This window comes from Hydractinia symbiolongicarpus, chromosome 6, assembly GCF_029227915.1.
Source record: "Hydractinia symbiolongicarpus strain clone_291-10 chromosome 6, HSymV2.1, whole genome shotgun sequence".
In the NCBI taxonomy this organism is placed as follows: domain Eukaryota; kingdom Metazoa; phylum Cnidaria; class Hydrozoa; order Anthoathecata; family Hydractiniidae; genus Hydractinia; species Hydractinia symbiolongicarpus.
This window is the reverse complement of record NC_079880.1, coordinates 23,218,784-23,238,185: the sequence shown is the minus strand read 5'-3', so window position 1 is coordinate 23,238,185 and position 19,402 is coordinate 23,218,784. Positions and strand designations below refer to the sequence as shown.

Here is a 19,402-nt window from a genome sequence, read left to right as displayed (position 1 = left end):
TCAAAATTGCGTAGTAGCTATACAAGTACGTGATACGGTGATAAAAAATTCTGACGAGAACATGAGTATGTCAAGTGACATTAGGACTGCATTGTAACGGGGCTAAAGAATAACACTACAAAAATATGTCTCTTGCAATTAATTGATTTTTACGCAGTATGGTGTTGTTATTAATTACCTTGGTATAATCCACAGTTCTTAAAATCAAACCTATTAACCAAATGAAATTGTTTAGGTGATAATGAAAATACAAGGCAGATATTCAGCCACATAAATTGGGTGTCTACTCACACATGAGCAGACATACTGTTTAACTGTTGTTATTCCCATATTGTTTTAAACAAAGTTGTATGTACGATAAAGGAACATGATGTTGGTCTCCACTTTCTAAGATTACGCAAGTATTAAAGAAGCCAAAAGATTATTTGTTATAGTGATACTTAAAATGGAAATTTAAGTGAGTATGACCATAAAAAGGTAATGTTAGTTCCTAAGTAACAAAAACATTCCATTAGTATTCCTTAACCTACGCAGTCATAAGAAGCTAAACTTTAATGGATCTATTTGGATTTGTTAATTAACTTATGTTTTAAACAACACAATCTATTCTATCGAAAAAAGGTTAGATTAAATAATGAATAGTGACAGTGCTAGTTATTATCGAAAATATGTAAATTAAAACAAACAAGACGTATGATATACGTAAACAACCTCGCGAATAAAGTTTACAAAAAGCTGTCTATTAAATTGTGATTTCTGTTACGAAGTTAGACACGACATATTTTGCTATTCAGATGGGCAATAACATTTCTTGTGGACTACGCAGTTATTTTTCAAAATTGATTTGTAGATCTTCTTGAACGGAAAATTCCTCGAAATTTCAATTTTCGTTGGGTCAGTCTGGGGTAAACTGACTGACAGAAAGAAGAAAGCGAAAACGAGAAATTCTTTTCGCTACAAAAAGCATTTCGTTCTCGTAATTATTTATATATGGTGTAGCGTCTTCGTTTTTCTCTTACGTATTGTTGTGGAAATTTTATTTTTCGCAGACTACTTCCCAGGCATTTGGGGAGACCTTAATTCTGCCTATATTCACTTTTGAAAACTTTGGTGGAAACACCTTTACTTTACCAGTTAGTTAAATAAAGCTTGTGAACACTAATCTTATCTTTTTAAAAAATAAACAATATGCAGGCGCTCGCTATTGAAAATGCACAACTATGAAACATCCACAATGCAACCCAATTTTACAATTTCTGCTAACAAAAAATACAGCCTATCATTCATGGTTGAAAGTCGCGCGATTGAAACGTTTATGAGCTTAAACTCCATTTAGGTGACAAAAATCAAAACTTTGATGTCACTATCATATTCAGCATACTTTTTTTGTTAACTGTGCCAAATTTTGTCGAAAATAAAGTATTTTAATTTTCGAACCAATTTTGGCCTTAAATGACATTTAGGTGACAAAAAATCAAAATTTTAATGTCACCATGTTCGGCTTACTTTTTTTGTTAACTTTGCCAAGTTTTGTCTAAAATAGTTTTAATTTTTGGACCAATTTGGCCTAAAATGACGTTAAGTGACAAAAATCAAAATTGCAATTGATTATTTCGGACATAGTTAGTTACGAGTTAGTAAAAAGAAATAAAAAAGTAAAAATAGTTACCAAGATGAGATTCGAACACACGACTACTCCCGTGTCGGTGCTCAGAGAGGCAAAAATTTCCATTCTTGTAGGACACATTTGCGTTTTAATACAAGCTCACGAGCTTGTAATTAATAAAGGATTAAAACAACTGTAAATAGAAATAGAAACCAAAAAATAACCAACTCTTGATTAAGAAAATCAATCAGTTCCACTCTTTAACTTAAAAATTAGTTACACAAATATAAACATATGTGTAGAAGTATACCAGATCTTTGGAGCTTATCAAACAACAAATATGCATACAATATATATATATATACCCAAAATGACATAAAAAATATCATTGCAACGGTCAAAGTTAACAAAAATGAAACAGAATTTAGGCAATATGGGCCCGTTATATATACGTCACATTTACGAGTCTATTGTTCTCCTTCTTTGAAATTAGATGACAATATGGTTAAAAAATGGAGAAGGGTAACCAAGTATCATTGAATGTACATTAAATGTGAAACTTTTCATTTTCTACTTTTAAAATCACATCAGAATCATCCCATTTCTCTACATATTGATGTTTTTCTTCTTCTGTTTCACTAAACAGTACATTTTCACTTTTCAATCTATGAATAGAAATAATAATGCAAATCTTTTACAGAGAAAGAAGGGATTTACAGACTTATAGACTCGAACATATGACTGGACATTTTGCAAACTAATTTCATTGAGAAAACATATGAAACTGCTAACGTAAATTTGACATATTTGTAGGAAAGTCTAAATTTAATTTCATGTATAAAAAAGGGAGTTAACTATCCCACTGATTTTGAGCCAAAAATCCTTTACTAAACAATATTTAGGTACTTTCATCCTGTTGAACAGGAAGGTACTAATATAGAGTAGACTAATGAGGATAACATAATTTTCTAGAATGTATTAATTTCTGTCTTTTGCTTAATTTGCAAGCTCAATTTTTGTAGCAAGTAATACTCTGAGAAATTTGCTACTTTTACGCTGGTATTTGAAATAAGTGCATTGTCCAATTAATAAAAAAACTGCTGCAAAAATTATTAAAAATGCAGGATTGCATTGTTTCCAAACTTTATAATCTAACCTGTACAAATAAGTACACAAATAAAACTATTTTTTTTCTCCTGAACATACTCCTCAAAATATTACAAAGTATTACATAAAAATATTACTAAATAGAACCAAGTAAAGTAGACACACCAACACTAATGTACGGCTTTGAACATAGTGTGTAAAAAGGTAGATAATACTTATATAAAATGTTTTAACAAAATATGAAAAATCGTATTGAAATTGCATTAACAACAAAACAAAAGCATTAATATTAGCATTAGTAACACTTTGTTTTTCACAAAAGTGAAATAAACAAATGATAAAAAATTTACTCAACTGGTAGAGAAAACTCGCACAGTCTTCCGAAGCGAGTAATAGTCTTTTATGCGAATATCGGTTGACGAATAATGTTCGCAGCTAGTTGCGAACATTTTTAATGCCTTACAAACAGAGCAATATATGTTTTCATTTTTCGTAATTGCCTGTACTTTACCACATAGTATTTCAAATTTTGATTCAACAGAAATGTTGCTCCAATCACCATTAAATTCGTGAGCAGATCTTCCGTGATTACTTAAACTAATATAATGATCGATACATTTTTTCTTTGTTTTCGTCAAACTATATTCATCAGCTTGTTTGAATGCATCTAGGAGCATTTAACGTCGTGACAAAGAAACTCATCCACCAGAAGTGATATCCTTCTAATATCGTACTCTCTTCCCAGTTCAAGTAGACCTGTGCAATTCGAATCTCCTAAAAAAAGACAAAGTCATGCCAAAATTACACTTAATTTAATGGAACAGGTGGTGTGAACACATGATCCAATTTTATAAATCAACCAAGTCATGGTTTCCAAAATCTATCAGTGCAAGAATAAAAACTTGTTTATGAACAAAAAATTCCGGATGAGATTTTGGAAAAGGGGCACTCTGTATGACCAGTGTTAGGAGGGGGTAAATAAGTCTCTCCCACCGAAAAAAAAAGTTGGCAGAAATGTTTTCTAGCACGTTGAAGGGACTCAACAAGCTAAAACGGTAGAACAATAACTTATCAAAATAAAATAAAATAAAAGCTTCTTAAAGGGCGTTTTGGACGATATATTATTCGCGTAAAGTTATTAAATATGATACGTAGTAGTTATCGCACAGTGTGGAGAAAAATATCGGAAATATTTTGGGGTTTTTTATGTTCTTGTTACATATTTCACGAGCCTTTAGAGTGAAATATACGAGAACTAAAAAACGAAAAAAATATGACGATATTTTTCGAGAACAACAACATCTATGCATAACAAGATAAAAATATTTCTGCTAGTCCGATCATATAGTGCAAAGATTTCTTTGATTCATGGCGTAATTACAGATCCCAACAGCAACTCTAACATGAAAAATAGACATGATGGATAAGCTGAAAGAGCCATCGACTCCAACACACTGCCCAGTACCTTATCTATCAAACCATTAGAAATGTTGCAAAACACGTGTCATCTCACCAGTACTAAGTCGTGCCAACATCATAGTCAGTGACGAAAAAGGGAGGAAACAAGAGATTGGACATGTGTAGTATGCATTAATCAAAGATCGATACACTTAGAAAGTCATCACGCAAAGAAAAAAAATTATAACATCAGAGTAATTCGTCGTATCAGCATTTATAAGGATTGTACCAGGTGCCAGCGAGATCCTTCGTCAAGTTTTAAAGCAACATACAATAAATTCATTGTTAACTCGAAAGAGTTAAAGTAATGTTGTTTACATGTAAAGATTGTCGTGCATTATATATAGGCGAAACAAAAAGAAAAATCACGGACCGAGTTTTTCATTTTTCATTGCGCGCATAAGTTATGCGCGCAATGAAAAACGGAGATGTGAAGTAAAACAAAAGTGCAGACCACAGCTGGAGCAGAATTCATCAGTTTAACTGGATGAGAACAAAATTAATGACAGAGAATCTTGCACAACGACTAGTAGATAATAGACAAGACAACTACTATTATTATTATTTTATGCCTATATCCACTATTTTAATTTACAGTCGAAATAAGGTATAAATCCATGTTATCAACGCAATGTTTTTTTTTAAATATGTGACTTTTAAAAAAGCTATTATAAATGGCTATTGTTTGAAAAAGTTCTTGCAAAAGCATCTGCTAAATTTCTTTTCGTATGTAACATGTAATTATAATTCAAAACCTTTCTGTGAAGACATACATACATACTTCTTAACAACAGAAAATTTATACGGTTCTTAGGTTAGATGAACTTTCGATTTTATTCCGAACTTAGGTTTGGGATACATATTTGTTTTATTAAAACTAATGCAATCTTATACAGTAAAATGGAGTAAATTTTATATATACCTGAAAAATTACTAATTAACCCATATAGCTAGCTAGCTACCATATGTGGTCCTTTTACGTTAATTAAATTTTCTCTCTTATTAAAACCTACAAAGGTTACTTGATGTAATGCAACTTTTGATTTAGATATGTGTAGTTAGGCTGGCTAGCTCGTCTGTGACAGGCAAGGCTCCACTTATTTCTCCATTTTTTCTTGAAGTAGGTGAAAAAAGTCTCATTTGTCAATTGTGTGTGACGTTACGGCACGTGAATGCATCACACCGAAGGTAATAAAATGAGCAACGTTAGTTAAGCTGTTTTATAGCACATTTAAGTTTCAGTAATAATAAGTTGGAAATGGGTGCAAGTAACTAGGGACCACTTGGGGTGATAATAAGGTGAACATGTTGGAGCTGAGTTAACCCATCCGTAATGGAAAGGACAGTGCGGATAACGTAATCAAAATACTTTAAACCCTAACACCTTCATAACGGTTCGTCAAAAAAGCAAAATCTAATATATTTTATTTATCAGCCTTTGATGAGTTATTATTCTTAATGCAAATATGAATCACTGTAATTGTTAAGTTTCCTAATCATGTGGATTTATCCACGAGCTTTTCAATTTGTCGTTTACTCACCTGTAATCATAAAATCAGTTGGATAAATGATATTTAATAGAGTCACAATATCTCTTTTATTTTTCCCTGGCAGATTGATCACCTTCTCTTTTCCTTCTTTAAAGTTGGAGGACAACATGGCTTTGAAAACAGGTGATGCAAAACCAAGTATCATTGAATGTACATGAAACTTTTCATCTTCAACTTTTAAAATCACATCAGAATCATCCCATGGTTCTGCATACTGGTGCTTTTTCTCTTCGGTTTTATTGAATACCGCCATTCTTGTAAGTATTTAAACACAGTAGATATTATGTATAACTAAACACAAAACATAAAAGAATAAAAATATATCAAATTTCTGTGAAAATAAAGTACGATCAGACAGTCAGACGAAAGTTGGCTTTTGTATTTTTACAAGTTGTAATTTTTGTAATTTTCTACACAGGAAACTAAAATCTTCAGAATAGTGATAATAAAAATGTTGAAAATAGAAAAACTAGACAAAACTATAATACATTAGGTATTATTAAGAGTAAATTTGTTTTAAATATATCGTCTTTCATTCTTACACAGTATGTTTAGAAAGTGTGTATTTAGCTATACAAATACGTTTAACCAAAAATCTCCAAAACAAAGTGTTTTTCTAACCCTTTTTGTCATCTAATTTCAAAGAAGGAAAAAACGATTAATCTTTAATGGAGAAAGTAGCTGATCAATATTGATGTTATTAAATCTCATTTCTCTGATGAAAAAAAATAACAGGTCAGTTTAGTTACATGGCACACAAAACCAAGTGGCTCCACGTCTGAGTAGAAGAATTGTGAATTGCGTTTAAGTAGCAAAAATATATAAGAAAAATTGAATACTGAAAAGCAGTACTCCTTTTTGGCTGTAAAAAAATAAATTATAAAAAGGTTTTAATAAAACTTCAAAAATCGTATCAAAATTGTATTAACAACAAAACGAAAAAATTATTACGAAATACTAGATTCGTATCAACAGTTTGTATTTTCCAAAAAAGTGTAACAAACAAATAATAAAAACTGGAAAAAAAAATTATCCTTTAATATTCAACATATCACGAATACTTGCAGTGGTAGCTGATTCCACATAATAGTACAACATTTAATGCTTTCTTTTTACTAAAATCGTCACTCCTTTAGTGACATACATTTACATATATAGGTATATATGTTACATTAAAAACACAAAAATCGTTTAGTTAGTGAGACTCGTATTAAATATAAATCACTACTGGACTAGATTTTGAAATACTAGTCTTAGAAAGTCAAAGGTGTCTTTTTAAAAAAACCTTTTTCACTTTTTGTGATTGCTCCTTAACTCTATCGAATATTGCCATCCACGCTTCACATCTATTTGAATAATTTTGTAGCATGCTTAAGGTCTCGCGCATTTTCCCAGATTGTAGAGTCAGTGCAATGTTCACAATATTTATACGAACGACACGATGAACATCGACCAGAATAAACTTTCATTGCGTCTATTTTACCTAACAATATTTGAAGCTTTGTTTTATCTGACACCGTATTCCATTTGTCATCAAGATATGATGTAACATTCATTTTAACGTAATATTCAATATGTTTTTTCTTAGCCCTCATCAATTGAAATTCTTCAGCCAGTTGCAATGCATCGAAAGAGCATTTGACCTCATGATAAATAAAATCATCAATGTGTTCCAGAATTCTCTTGATTTCGTACTCTCTTGCTAGTTCAAGCAAAGATCTGCAGCATGAATAATCTAAAATAAAATAATAGAAATGATTGAGAAAGCTAAAAAATAATTTTTTTCGCGAAAAAAATTTTCACGACTTTATACGAACTGCAGAACTTAATTTTGCAACTGCAAGATCTTATTACAAACATGCAGATTTAATGTTTACGTTTGGAACGCTTATATTTATAAATACTAACAAAAATAATGGTAAACAAGTGTTTTTATTTATAACAGTAGGAAGACTGCGTCTGTTTGTAAAAATCAATTCTGAATTTACATTTTTTTCCTTAAATGTATGCGAGAAACAATATGTTATATGCTAAACGACAAACAGCTTATTTTGAAGTAACGTCACAACCACAAGAAAGGTTGTAAATACATGTAGGAATACATCAAAAGTGAATACAATAGGCTTATAAGTGTCCAGAGAGTCTCTGCCAAACAATTTTTTAGGCCAAAAACATGATTATTGCGAGTTTGATTGCGCGAAAATTTGACGTGGGCAGAATATAGTTAACCAATGTACTTAAACAATGCTTAACAAATTACTTCCAGTACAGTCTTCTAACACATGTAGAAAAAAAATGAAGAAAAAATGGATACAATTACATTATCTGCTAAATACAGTGAAAAAACGTTCCTTTTCTATGGACAATAAAATCTATCCTAAGTAATTCGCTAAGGAGAAAAATGTTAGGTACGTATTTTCTTTATCATAAGGAAAAAATTAGTTTTATATAAGGAAAATGAAAAACTTGAGAAGAAGATTTTGCTGGAATAATTATCAAAAACAGTAAGTAAACAAAATTAACAGACAGACGTTAAGTTAGCAAAAGGTTTCGCTCTAAAATAACATAGCTTTATTTTCAACTTTTTAAGAACGTTACAAACTGATTAGCAAGCTACAAAATTGCGTAACTAAATAACAAATAAATTTTCTTTCTGGCTACAAACACAAAAATAATTTCATAAAAAATAAAAGAATTACTGAAGACATTAGCACTCTTTTATACATTTTCAACAACGGTGTGAAATGCAAAAGTGAAGTAAGAATTTATATATAATGTTTAAATAATAATATGAACCTCAAATATTTCGTAAAATAACCAAAAAAATCTTTACTAATAACAAAAACAATATTACAAAATACTAAAGTCGTAAAGTATCGTTGACATGAAGAAGGCTGTAACACAGATAATATATACACTTACTACTTATATTGTCGAAAAGAATATCTCTAGTTGGAGTTTATTACTTTTGTTTCTGTTACTCATCAAGATTTTGACACAGCTGCACACAATTCGAGGAAATGCGACATGCAGTGAAACTGTTTTCCTTGATCATAAACATATTACAAAACATCATTCTTTTTTCCTACATACATTTCAAACAATAGTCAAAAATATAACACAATGCTTACCATTGCTTTAGTAGTTAAGTGGAGTAGATTTGATTGCTGGGAGTCAGCAACTCGGAAAAGGTGTTACGTCTTCACGGTTTATTATCCTTTGCAAAAAAAAAAAAAAAACAGTCGAGCGAAATTTATGTGGCTTTAAGAAAATATATACTTATAATTTTAAAACGTTAACTTTTTTGGATGAAATCCATTTCAGACATTGTATCTCTAGTTAACAATATTGTAAAAATAATTGATCAATCCAACGATAAGCTAGTACGAAATACTTATGGGTGAGGCAGCAAAATTTTGTTTTTAATTAATTTTGTTTGTAAATCACTACTATATGCTAGAGATGCACGAAATTTGATTTTCTCACAAGCCAACAGCTTATTATTCTTTAATATTTCAAATGTGCATAAACCTTTATCCTAAATATTATCATATTAATATTATCATATCATGAACAAAAACACATTAAAACAAAAAAAATAATAAATTGTTTTATTTAAATGCTTCTGCTGCATTATGAAGTGTTCGCATTGTTTCCCAAGTTAAATGAGTAGTGGGATGGACACAATAGCTCAATGACCAATTGTTACATTTACAATTCTTGTTGCCAATTCTCAAATCGCTTATTTTACCTAATAATATCTTCAATTTTGTCTGGTCTGATACACCATTCCACTTTTCATTAAACACTTTATTCATGGAATTATCGCTTTTTGTGATGTAATATTTAACATGTTTTTCTCTCGTTTTCTCAAGACGATACTCTTCAGCCAGTAGCAATACTTCGTATGAACATTCAACTTCGTGATGCAAATAATCATCAATTTGTGGCATTATTTTTTTTATATCATACTCTCTCGCAAGTTCCAGTAACGTTGGACAGTCTGAATAATCTGAAATTAAAGAAAAAATTTTAAAAGTTTAAATTAGGCGTAAAGAAAAAAAAAGTCATGAAAGATGAGGGTTTCTGTCTGATTTATACCGTGGCTGATTATAACGTTTTGTTTTCATTTATAATAGGCGCACTGTGAAAGACGCGGTGGCGTGAAATTATGTGCGGCCACATTTTAAAAAGCGCGGGCGCGTCTTTATTGCAGCGGGTGCGTGTTTAACCGTCCGTTTTACCGCCAGTTTTTAAATATGGTCTGCAGAATGTGGCAGTTAAAAGAGGTACTGAAATACACGGCCGCACTTTTTGCCACTGATTTTGGCGCTAAATTCAAGGTAAAACAGGTGGTCGTTTCTTTCCGCAGAAGATTTTCGAAAAACAGCGGCATGTGACCAAGGGCGGAGTGTTTTGGTCTGCAAATTAGAGCCCCGAACACTAGAACGGAATTTTTAGAAAGTTACTTCTCCAAACTCACAGAAAATGGCAGCTACAGCTGGAAGCTTTAAAAAGGTAAACAATCAACTTGAGTCCAGAGGTATAGAGTATTTATTAAATTCATTCATCATTAACAAAATTGAAGGCTCCTCAAGTTGAACAACAAAAGCTTGTGGAGCTAGGATTGGCGTATGGAGACCTATTATGATATCAGCTGATATTTGCACTCCCTGTGGTTGAAGAGAAGTCCTATCACGAAAAAGGAAGGTGAACTAAGAAATATATTGAAAAGAGCCCACTCTGGGAAATATGATATTCATAACCGTCCGATAACTGTAGGAGAAACCTACATAGTTAATGTTGGATTGAAGTGTAAAGATAAGATATCAAAATATACAATGAAAAACAACCAAAGTTAATTTTATATTATTCTCATGATTTATGTGTGATATTTTATTGCATGTTATGTTTCAGCAAAGAGACTTCTAAAAGTTATATAAATGTTTCTTTTTGTTTATCTTGTTAAACTATAAAACCGCCATTCCTCAAAAATTCAAGTAATTCCACATATATGTTTCCAATGATTGTTATGCGTCCATGGGTGCTTGCAAGTGATGTATAACAAATCAATAAATCATGCAAATCTTTTTTTTTGAAAACTGGATGATGATCAATTCCCATGACATTTTCAGTGATAGATTCTTCAGTGCTATCCACAAGCAACCCTTGATTTGAATAGCCACTTGCTGACGGAATATGAAATAGGTCTGGACGATCTCCCGATGCACTTGATGACTGGCGTACGTTTCATGAATTCCATGTGATGACAAAACATTGAATTCTCTCTGTAAAACGGGAATATAACAAAGAAATGAGTCACTTCCATCTATATGATATATGTCACAAGGACCTTTGCTATCATATATACGCTGTGTAATCACTTTTCCAAGCCTCTTTTTTTACTCCTGACGGATCCACCTCCTTCAATATAGTTCGCACAGTCTCCTTAGCAACAATCACGTCATACTTCAATGCTATCAATTCTGTCATTTGGCGGTAACCGAAACTTGAAGATGACACTTGCAACTCATTCTTGATAATATCTACCAGGATACTGCGAGAAAAAATGCTATTTCAACGTAAGCCCAATCTTGTGCATATTGATTGAAACTCTCTCATAGATTTGGACTTGTGATAAAGTTTGTTAATCACCATACATATTCTTAAATACTTCAACTTAGGTCGTAGGCTATGATAATACGCCACTATATCTTCCAATGACACATCGACACCAACTGGCATAGCATCCATCTTTCACTAAGAGTAAACACATTTTCACCATTTAATGGTGGAACTCTCAGGGCCACATCGAATCAAATCTCAAGGAAAACTGCGCGATCGAATCATTTACCGCCTGTTTTACCTTGAAATTAGCGGCAAAATCAGCAGCAAAAGGCGCTGCCACGTTTTTTAGCACCTGTTTTAACTTTGACATTCTGCAGACCAGTTTTAGAAACTGGCGGTGAAACACGTGGCCGACCTAAGAACGTTTGGCCGCACCTAAAAACACGCAGCCGCACCTAAAAACATGCAGTCGCACATATTTTTACACAGCAGTGTCTTCATACTGCTCGCCTATATTAAATGAAAGCAACACGTTGTAATCAGCCATGGTAGATTTTTGATGATGCATATTAAATTTCTTTCTTTTATTATCATTAATCACTGCGTGATATATTGTGCAACACGACTAAGCGATAGACAGACAGGCAGACAGACAGACATAAGGTGATCTAATGTTATTTTTTTATTATGCTATGTCTGATTTTTTAGGCACATTACATTTAAAGTTCAAAGAACAAGAAAACTAACCTGTTATTTTTATTAAACTGGTAGGATAAATGAGATCCAACAACATCAATATTGTTGTTTTGTTTTTTTCTGGAAGATATATCACCTTCTCTCTTCCTTCTTTGAAATTAGATGATAACATAGCTTTAAATACAGGAGATGCGATACTAAGTATCATGGAATGCACATAAAACTTTTCATCTTCAACAATTAAAACCACATCCGAATCTTCCCATGGTTCTGAATATTGATGTTTTTTGCTATTTTCTTGACTGGACAATGCCATTTTTTACTTTTTTTAATCTAAAAATAACATTGCAAACCTTTTTGTCAAAATGAAAACGAATGCAAATTATTTTAACCGTATTTAGTACGGTTTTTTGGCATTAAAGTATTAGGTGACAAGGGGGAAGGGGGCATAAAGTGTCCGCTGTTCAGGACATCGACAGAGTTTAGTTATGACATAAAATTGTATTATGAGACAAGGGTAATAAATTTAAATTAAATTTGCTGCACTTTATGCAACCCTCCCTTCAAACAATGTACGTAAATAGTACAGTCTTCTAAGACATGTATAAAGAAAAGCATAGAAAACAGCTATGCAAAACTCATATAACGCTTCAACATTTATCTTTTTCATCGCTATCAGTTACTTCAAATATTATCTGCTGAATAAAGTGAAAGAAAGGTTCCTATTTTATGATATTACCTTTTCTGTAGCAGGAATAATTCGCTAAATCACAAGCTTTGTCACAAAAACAGAAAATTGTTAGTTACTTTCTTAATCATAACAAAAAGAGAATTGGTTTTATAAGGAAAATGGAATACTTGAGAAGAATATTTAAAATTATGAACAAAGTAAAGTAAGCAAAGGTATGCATCAACCTAACATAATATATTTTTATTTTGTAATTTTAATTGCAAACTGATTAGCTAGCTAGACAATTGAGTAACTGGATAGCAAATAAATTTTACTTCTGAGTTAAAACAAAAATATAATGCTACAAAAAATACAAGAATTGATGACTACATTTTATACAAGAAAAAATAATACAAATAGAAGAATAATACCAAAATATTTCGTAAAATAACCAAAAAAATCTTTACTAATAACAAAAAGAATATTACAAAATACTAAAGTCGTAAAGTATCGTTGACATAAAGAAGGCTATAACACACATAATATATACACTTATTCCTTATGGTCAAAAAGAATATCTGTAGTTGGAGCTGATTATATTTATTGGTAAAAACTTCATTACTTCTAAAAACTAAAGATCACTGAATTTGCTGCCTATAATTTTTACTTATTGTGATCTACTCACTTGTTTTAGCAGAAACCAATTTTCGTAAAATTGACAAAAACTTGTGAAATTTGTAAAAATTTATTCCCTTAGTATAGTAATTGAATTTAACAATACCCTAGCACTATGGAACTAATCCGTCGAAATATTTCAAAATATAAAAATAAAAACTCTTGTAATAATAAAAATAGTTAAACAATAAACAATAAACAAAAAAGAATTTTTTCACAAACAAACACATAATAAACTATGAATTATTTGCCGATTTTTTCGAAATACCAACAAAACAACTGCACTCTTTTTTTATTATCAATCCCAAACTAAACAATTTTTTTCAAATATTTCCACAATAGTAATACTTTGCACATCTTGGCCTGCCTCTAACATGAGGTAATACAATACAGTTGGACTGGAGTATGACTATAGGTGCGATTATAATCGGGTTTTTTGATTACACAACTCGTTTAGTTGACAAACAAGCATGAGTATTTTTACACTTTTCAAGTATTTTTCTTTGTTATCTATATTAAAATATATATAATAAAGAAAAATACTTGAAAAATGAAAAAAATTTTATATATACCCGGGCAATGACTAAATAATTTTTTCGGACACTTTATTTCAAGTAGCTAAATAATGTTTGGGGTAAAGTGAAAAAAATCAGAGTGAAAAAAGAGTGCATCGAGATATATAAACTTTACCAACTAATACAAAAGTTTTCTATGTTTTAAACTTTTTTATCCTATTTTTAACTAGGTATAGTTTTTAGGGGCATGAAAATTTCACCATCCCTATTGAATTGACGTAATGACGAACGCTATGACTACGAAATTTGAAACAGTGACTAGTTAAAATTAAAGTGTTGACATCAAAAGGCTGACATGATTTTTGCTATTTTTTATTTGTCTCAGATTTTATAACCAGCTCTAAAGAAATGCGAAAAAAGTAAAAGTCATAAAATTTTAAGTGATACAAATTTTTAGTGGGAAAAAATGTTTAGTGGCAAAAAATGTTATTATAAAAATTTTTAAAAAATGGCAAAGAAATACTAATGTTAGAAATTTTAAATTTGTGTCGGTAATTGGTGTATGCTGACGTGAATTAGAAAGACCGAGTACTTCTAATCTATTGACAAAATTCTTTCCCTGTTGATATATTTCCACCTGTCATGTCATGTAAAATACAGAACGCTTTGTATCTTATTATAACACGGTAACTATGTAACAGTTGGCATTTTAATTTGAATGACACAAACTGTCTATTACATTTGTAGTGGTCTTAGAAAGTTTTATAAATAACAATAACAAACTTTATAATATCTATGCATTGATAAAGTTTGAATGCACATCCCTTAACAGGTCTAAAATTACTGATGGCAAAAAATATCAAAATTTACTATTACTTAAATTATGACATCATAATGTATGCAGCATAATTAAATCTGAAATTCTTTAAATGTGAATATCTTTAGAACAAAAAGAGCTTTTTAGAAAATTTAAAAAGACTTCCTAATCAACTTTTTAACCTGTATAATATAAGTCCAACATCATTTTACACCTTGGGTTCCCTTTAAGTTCTAGAGCGAATTTTTCTGTTTGAAGTTTCTAAAATCAAGTTAAAATCAAGTAAAAAATATATAATTATATTTCGGTTTTTATATAATCCGCTGGGAAAAGTGCCAAAAATTGCAGAAAATCCGGTTTTAATCATGTGTCCACAAAACACAGAAGAATTATACTCCTTCATATCAATTCAATTGTGAGCTACCATCAACACATAAACAATTCATTATTTAGCAACGAAATGCATAATGGGAAACTGTTACAAGAAAGAGCACAAAAAAGCATATAAATAAAACGTGCAGATTTATTCAAATGCCTTAGCAGTGTTTTTGACTGCTATTATTTCGTCCAAAGGTAACCCTTTTTTTTTTTTACACTCGCACTTAATCTTGTACTTCTTTTTACATTTACAACATTTTTCATCAACATCTAAGTTACTTATTTTACTTAGCAATATATTCAGTTTTGTTTCATCGGAAATATTATTCCAACTTTCTGTAAACTTGCGTTTCTCATCCTCTCTAATAAAGAATTTGATATTTTTCTTCTTTGTTCTTTCCAGTTGAAACTCTTCCGCCAGTTCCAACCATTTAAATCCACACTTCTTTTTGCTAACATATCTATCAACACGTGGAATCAACCGTTTCATTTTGTACTCTCTCGCAATTTCCAACACTTCTTTGCAAGAATTAAAATCTAAATCTGAAAGAAAAAAATCACGTCTTTTTAATAAAAAGAAAGTTTAAGATGTGCAAGACACAGGTGTGCAAAATAAAAAAAGTACATGTATTTATGTATATATCTTTACACATGACTGGTTTTAGCAACTACTGCTACATTGTCAACTAAAAATCCTAAAATGAGTTACCTCTTATAATTATAGCAAAGGCTACTTGTAAATTTATATTTTATGCATTTTATATTTCTAAATGCTTTTCATGTGCTTAATAGCATTTTTATGTCTCTTTTATGAGTTCCCTGACGACCTAAGTGAAAAAATAAATAAATTATTTCTAACCTGCTATTTTGTAATCATTTGGATACATGAGATTTAGTAAAGTCAACACTGATGACTTGTTTTTGTTTTCAAAATCATAATATTTTACTTCGTTGTCCTTAAAATACTCCTTAAAAACAGGGGAAGCAAAACAAAGGATGTACGAATGAACATGGAATTGTTGATCTTGTGCAATACAAATCACATCTGAACCATCCCATGATTTTGAAAATCGATGTTCCTCTTCTTCTTCTTCACTGGAGGACAATTCTTCACTGCTATCTGACATTTTTAGCAATAATTTTCTAATCCTAATAACCAGAACAAAACAACAGGTATACAAACATATTATAAAATCATATTGATGTATTGAACTAAAAAGAAAAATGATAAATGTATACTGTATAGTATGTGGGGGTCAATATGTTTATGTGAGTTTTCATTTTCAATCAACCCAAATGATGTAGGACTTATTCCTTGTTTCTGGCTCATTCAGAGTACATGCTTCTTAGATTAAACTAAGCAAACATACATTTGTTACAACTAAGCAAAAACGTGGAAAAAAGGAGAACAAACGGAAACCATTTAGACCTTTAAAAACATTGCAAAGCAACTGTGCACTAAATATGCTCAACACGTTGTGATGAAGAGCACAGGATTATTTCAACGCTGATACGGAAAACACAAAGCAAGCAACAGGGGTTAAGACAGGAGTTGACCTGCCGAACTACTTGGGTCGCTGTGATACAATTTTTTAATATGAATTCTCTTACAACACTCGTTCAAAGTATCCATAACTTTTTTTGCTAGCAATTTTCTCACCTATATACAATGAGGACTATTAATTGTATTTTGAATATATTCCTCATAAAAACATTTAAAGCTAAATTTTTAAATTGTGTTCTTATTTTAATGAACAAAATTTGCAATAACGGCCTGAAAAATGCTCATAAAATAAGATTGTACCGGTTTTTATAAAGTGAGTGTTTGGTTTCAGTGTGAAAACTTGAGACGTTGTAATGTAAAAAGTTGTGAGATCACACCCTGACAGGTTTATGCTAAATACATTCCTTCATGTTCAGGGCTGAGAGTAGGGTTGATATCTAACACAGATTGCTAAATTATCAATTGTTGAGTTAGCACGGCTTTGTTAGCTCAACTAGGAGAACAGACTATAACCTTTTTCGCAGAACCCTCAATAATAACAGAACCAATAGCTATCCTTAAGAAGAAGAAATTGATTTAAAAATGACACATAAATTAAATTTTGCAAAAATGCAATAGAAACACTGCGACTATTTCCTTTTGCAACATGTTTAAACTGTAAATGACGGGGCAGTTAAATTAACATTTAAATCACTAAATTTTATGAATATTGGTTACGAATTACTATGGCGTTGGTGATTTCAGCGATAAGTTTAGGCCTCATTCTTCCAGTCTGGTTGCATTTCAAATGTTTGAAATAACTGGAAATAGGAAAAAATATATATTTTGCATTGGTAATATTCAAAAGCTAGTGTTTCTGCTCTCTGGTACAGAGTTCAAAGTTTGCCAGTTCTCTACTTTCTCCTTTCGTTTGCTGTCAGTTCTCTGGTTGTTTGTTTGGTTGTTTACATTAAGGTTAAGTCCTAATTAAAATTGACACTGCCAGGTGGTTTTATAAGAGAAAGTCTTGGAGGTTAGTAGTGGATGAGAAAACAAATAAAAGAAATTGTTTTCATTTTGTTACGCTTTCGTATTTAACAAAAATAAAACTTGATAGTCATCACAGTTCCCCTTTAAACATACGAAAATACGGTAGCAACAAATGAAGTTGAATTTATGCTTATAACTAACACTAACTAGTGCAGGCCATTAATAAACCCATCCAAAACTATGATAACATGAAATGATGATGAGACCAGGGAAAATATTTACCTCTCTCACATATGCCTAAACTAAGCTGTGATACAGGATATTGGCAATATAACAAAAATCGTTTCCTACTTTAAAAATACGAAATTGATATGCTGCGTTTTCTTGAACAACCTAGCTAGCAGCTTAAAACATATAGCTATATACTTTCGAAATCGATAGAAAAGAGTTTGTATATAGATTCTAATATTAAAATTACAAGAACAAGACAATACCTTCTTACTTTTTAAGATCACTTTTTCTGTTTTCTAGATCGGATTTACCTGGAGCTTTGATCTTCAGATGGGTGAGGCTAGAAGTTTTGGCATGATGAAATCCCGAATGTTTTTCCTAGAATTCTGTTGTGTGTTTGGAAAAATGCTGACTTACTGACAAGAAGCAATAGTAATATGTACGCGTTGGATTAGGATATTGTAATATAAGGAAGAAGAAGGAAGCCGAGACGTTCCGACCAAAGGGCCCAGTCTAGATCCCAGGCCCTGTAGCGTTTTTTATATAACATAAGGATGAAACTAGGCTCTTGTACTGCAGACTTATTGACTAAAAAAAAATTACATATACTTGGACATTCAAAATGCACATACAGAGCTGCAGGCATTAGATGTTAGAGAAAATTCCATGCTCAAACTGGGATATACCTGGGAACGAGAATTACAAAATTCGAGATGAGTTAACGGGAGAAGATTAACTACTTTTGCACGAGTTCTATGTCGGGGGCATCTTGATGATTTTCTTCTTTTTGCACGTGCGTGAGCTATGGACAGAATCATCGATATCAACAGTCTGCAAACTCGTCCCCAGCGCCTTTTGTCTCTTTTTTTACTTGACGGCCAGTAAAAAAAAGAGACAGAAGACCCTGGGGACGAGTTTGCAACAGTCTGTAGTCCACTCTGGGTCGCACATAACTAAAAGTTACACTAAATTCGTTGTTCTCCATTAATACTCTGCTCTGCCAACTAAGTGGAAAATCTACGAAAATCCTGTCGAATTCCTCCCCTGGCACTAGTAACGAGTGTGGTGTAAATAAATCATCTTTAGTTTGGATTATTCTTTCATTAGATGCTCTTTTCTCCGACTTTTCGTTCATATCGCCGTTTTCAGAAAAAAAATTGCTATAGCATATCAAGCTTGTGGGTTAAACAGCATTACATCAAGATACTCTCTCTGTCTATAACACCAGAAGTCTTCGGCTTAAATACCAACACAGGCTTTGACTTGTTTGTGGATGGAATTCGCTCGCCAGCCAACGGCTCTGTTTCAACCTGTTTGCACATTTCGGACAATAGTTGGGCTTATATCCCTTCATTCATTATGTCATGTTGTAATGAAACTTCTAGTATGACAGCTTAATACATGCCGTACAGTGAACGGTGAACCGCATGCATATCGTCCCCTTAATCTAGTATGTGGTAGGCTGTATCAAAAGCAAACAGCATCTCAGAAATATATTTTATATCTAATGCAAATCCAAGCTTGTCCAATGGAAGAATCGAAAAACAATCGTATGTTTTGCTCTCAGTAAAATAATCATGAGTGCGCATTTGTGATTCGTTTTTATTTTAGTCTTCTTTATTATTTATGATTGATTTTTCCCTTGTTACATTTGACCT

The 19,402-nt window shown here is 31.6% G+C and overlaps 2 protein-coding genes across 8 annotated transcripts; both read right to left on the bottom strand.

The window, feature by feature from the left end:
- Positions 1-1,836: 1,836 nt before the first annotated feature.
- On the bottom strand, positions 1,837-6,031 carry LOC130647681 (BTB and MATH domain-containing protein 38-like). Its single transcript, XM_057453622.1, has 2 exons — positions 5,713-6,031; positions 1,837-3,487 (listed from the first exon to the last, which is right to left on the bottom strand). The coding sequence occupies exons 1-2, from the start codon at positions 5,972-5,974 to the stop codon at positions 3,381-3,383; spliced, it is 369 nt and encodes a 122-aa protein (XP_057309605.1). The 5' UTR covers positions 5,975-6,031; the 3' UTR covers positions 1,837-3,380.
- Positions 6,032-6,629: 598 nt separating this feature from the next.
- On the bottom strand, positions 6,630-18,146 carry LOC130647680 (BTB and MATH domain-containing protein 38-like). 7 transcript variants are annotated; one of them, XR_008982873.1, is made up of 5 exons: positions 18,016-18,127; positions 12,037-12,318; positions 8,853-9,733; positions 8,644-8,767; positions 6,630-7,456 (listed from the first exon to the last, which is right to left on the bottom strand). XR_008982873.1 is itself a non-coding variant. In XM_057453619.1 (3 exons), the coding sequence occupies exons 2-3, from the start codon at positions 12,299-12,301 to the stop codon at positions 9,333-9,335; spliced, it is 666 nt and encodes a 221-aa protein (XP_057309602.1). In that variant the 5' UTR covers positions 12,302-12,318; positions 18,016-18,127; the 3' UTR covers positions 8,343-9,332. The 7 variants fall into 7 exon arrangements, 3 of the variants coding, with proteins under 3 accessions (XP_057309602.1, XP_057309604.1, XP_057309603.1); XR_008982871.1 differs by having other exon boundaries at positions 8,644-9,733; XR_008982874.1 differs by lacking the exon at positions 8,644-8,767.
- Between the last annotated feature and the right edge of the window lie 1,256 nt (positions 18,147-19,402).

What these genes read in the sequence shown, in the direction of transcription:
- LOC130647680 (XM_057453621.1), bottom strand. Translation starts at nt 16,167, where the DNA reads ATGTCAGATAGCAGTGAAGAATTGTCCTCCAGTGAAGAAGAAGAAGAG. An exon ending in AAATGATTACAAAATAGCAG is followed by an intron (nt 15,584 to 15,899) that starts GTTAGAAATAAT and finishes TTTTTCTTTCAG; the next exon opens with ATTTAGATTTTAATTCTTGC.
- LOC130647681 (XM_057453622.1), bottom strand. Translation starts at nt 5,974, where the DNA reads ATGGCGGTATTCAATAAAACCGAAGAGAAAAAGCACCAGTATGCAGAA. An exon ending in AACTGATTTTATGATTACAG is followed by an intron (nt 3,488 to 5,712) that starts GTGAGTAAACGA and finishes GTCTTTTTTTAG; the next exon opens with GAGATTCGAATTGCACAGGT.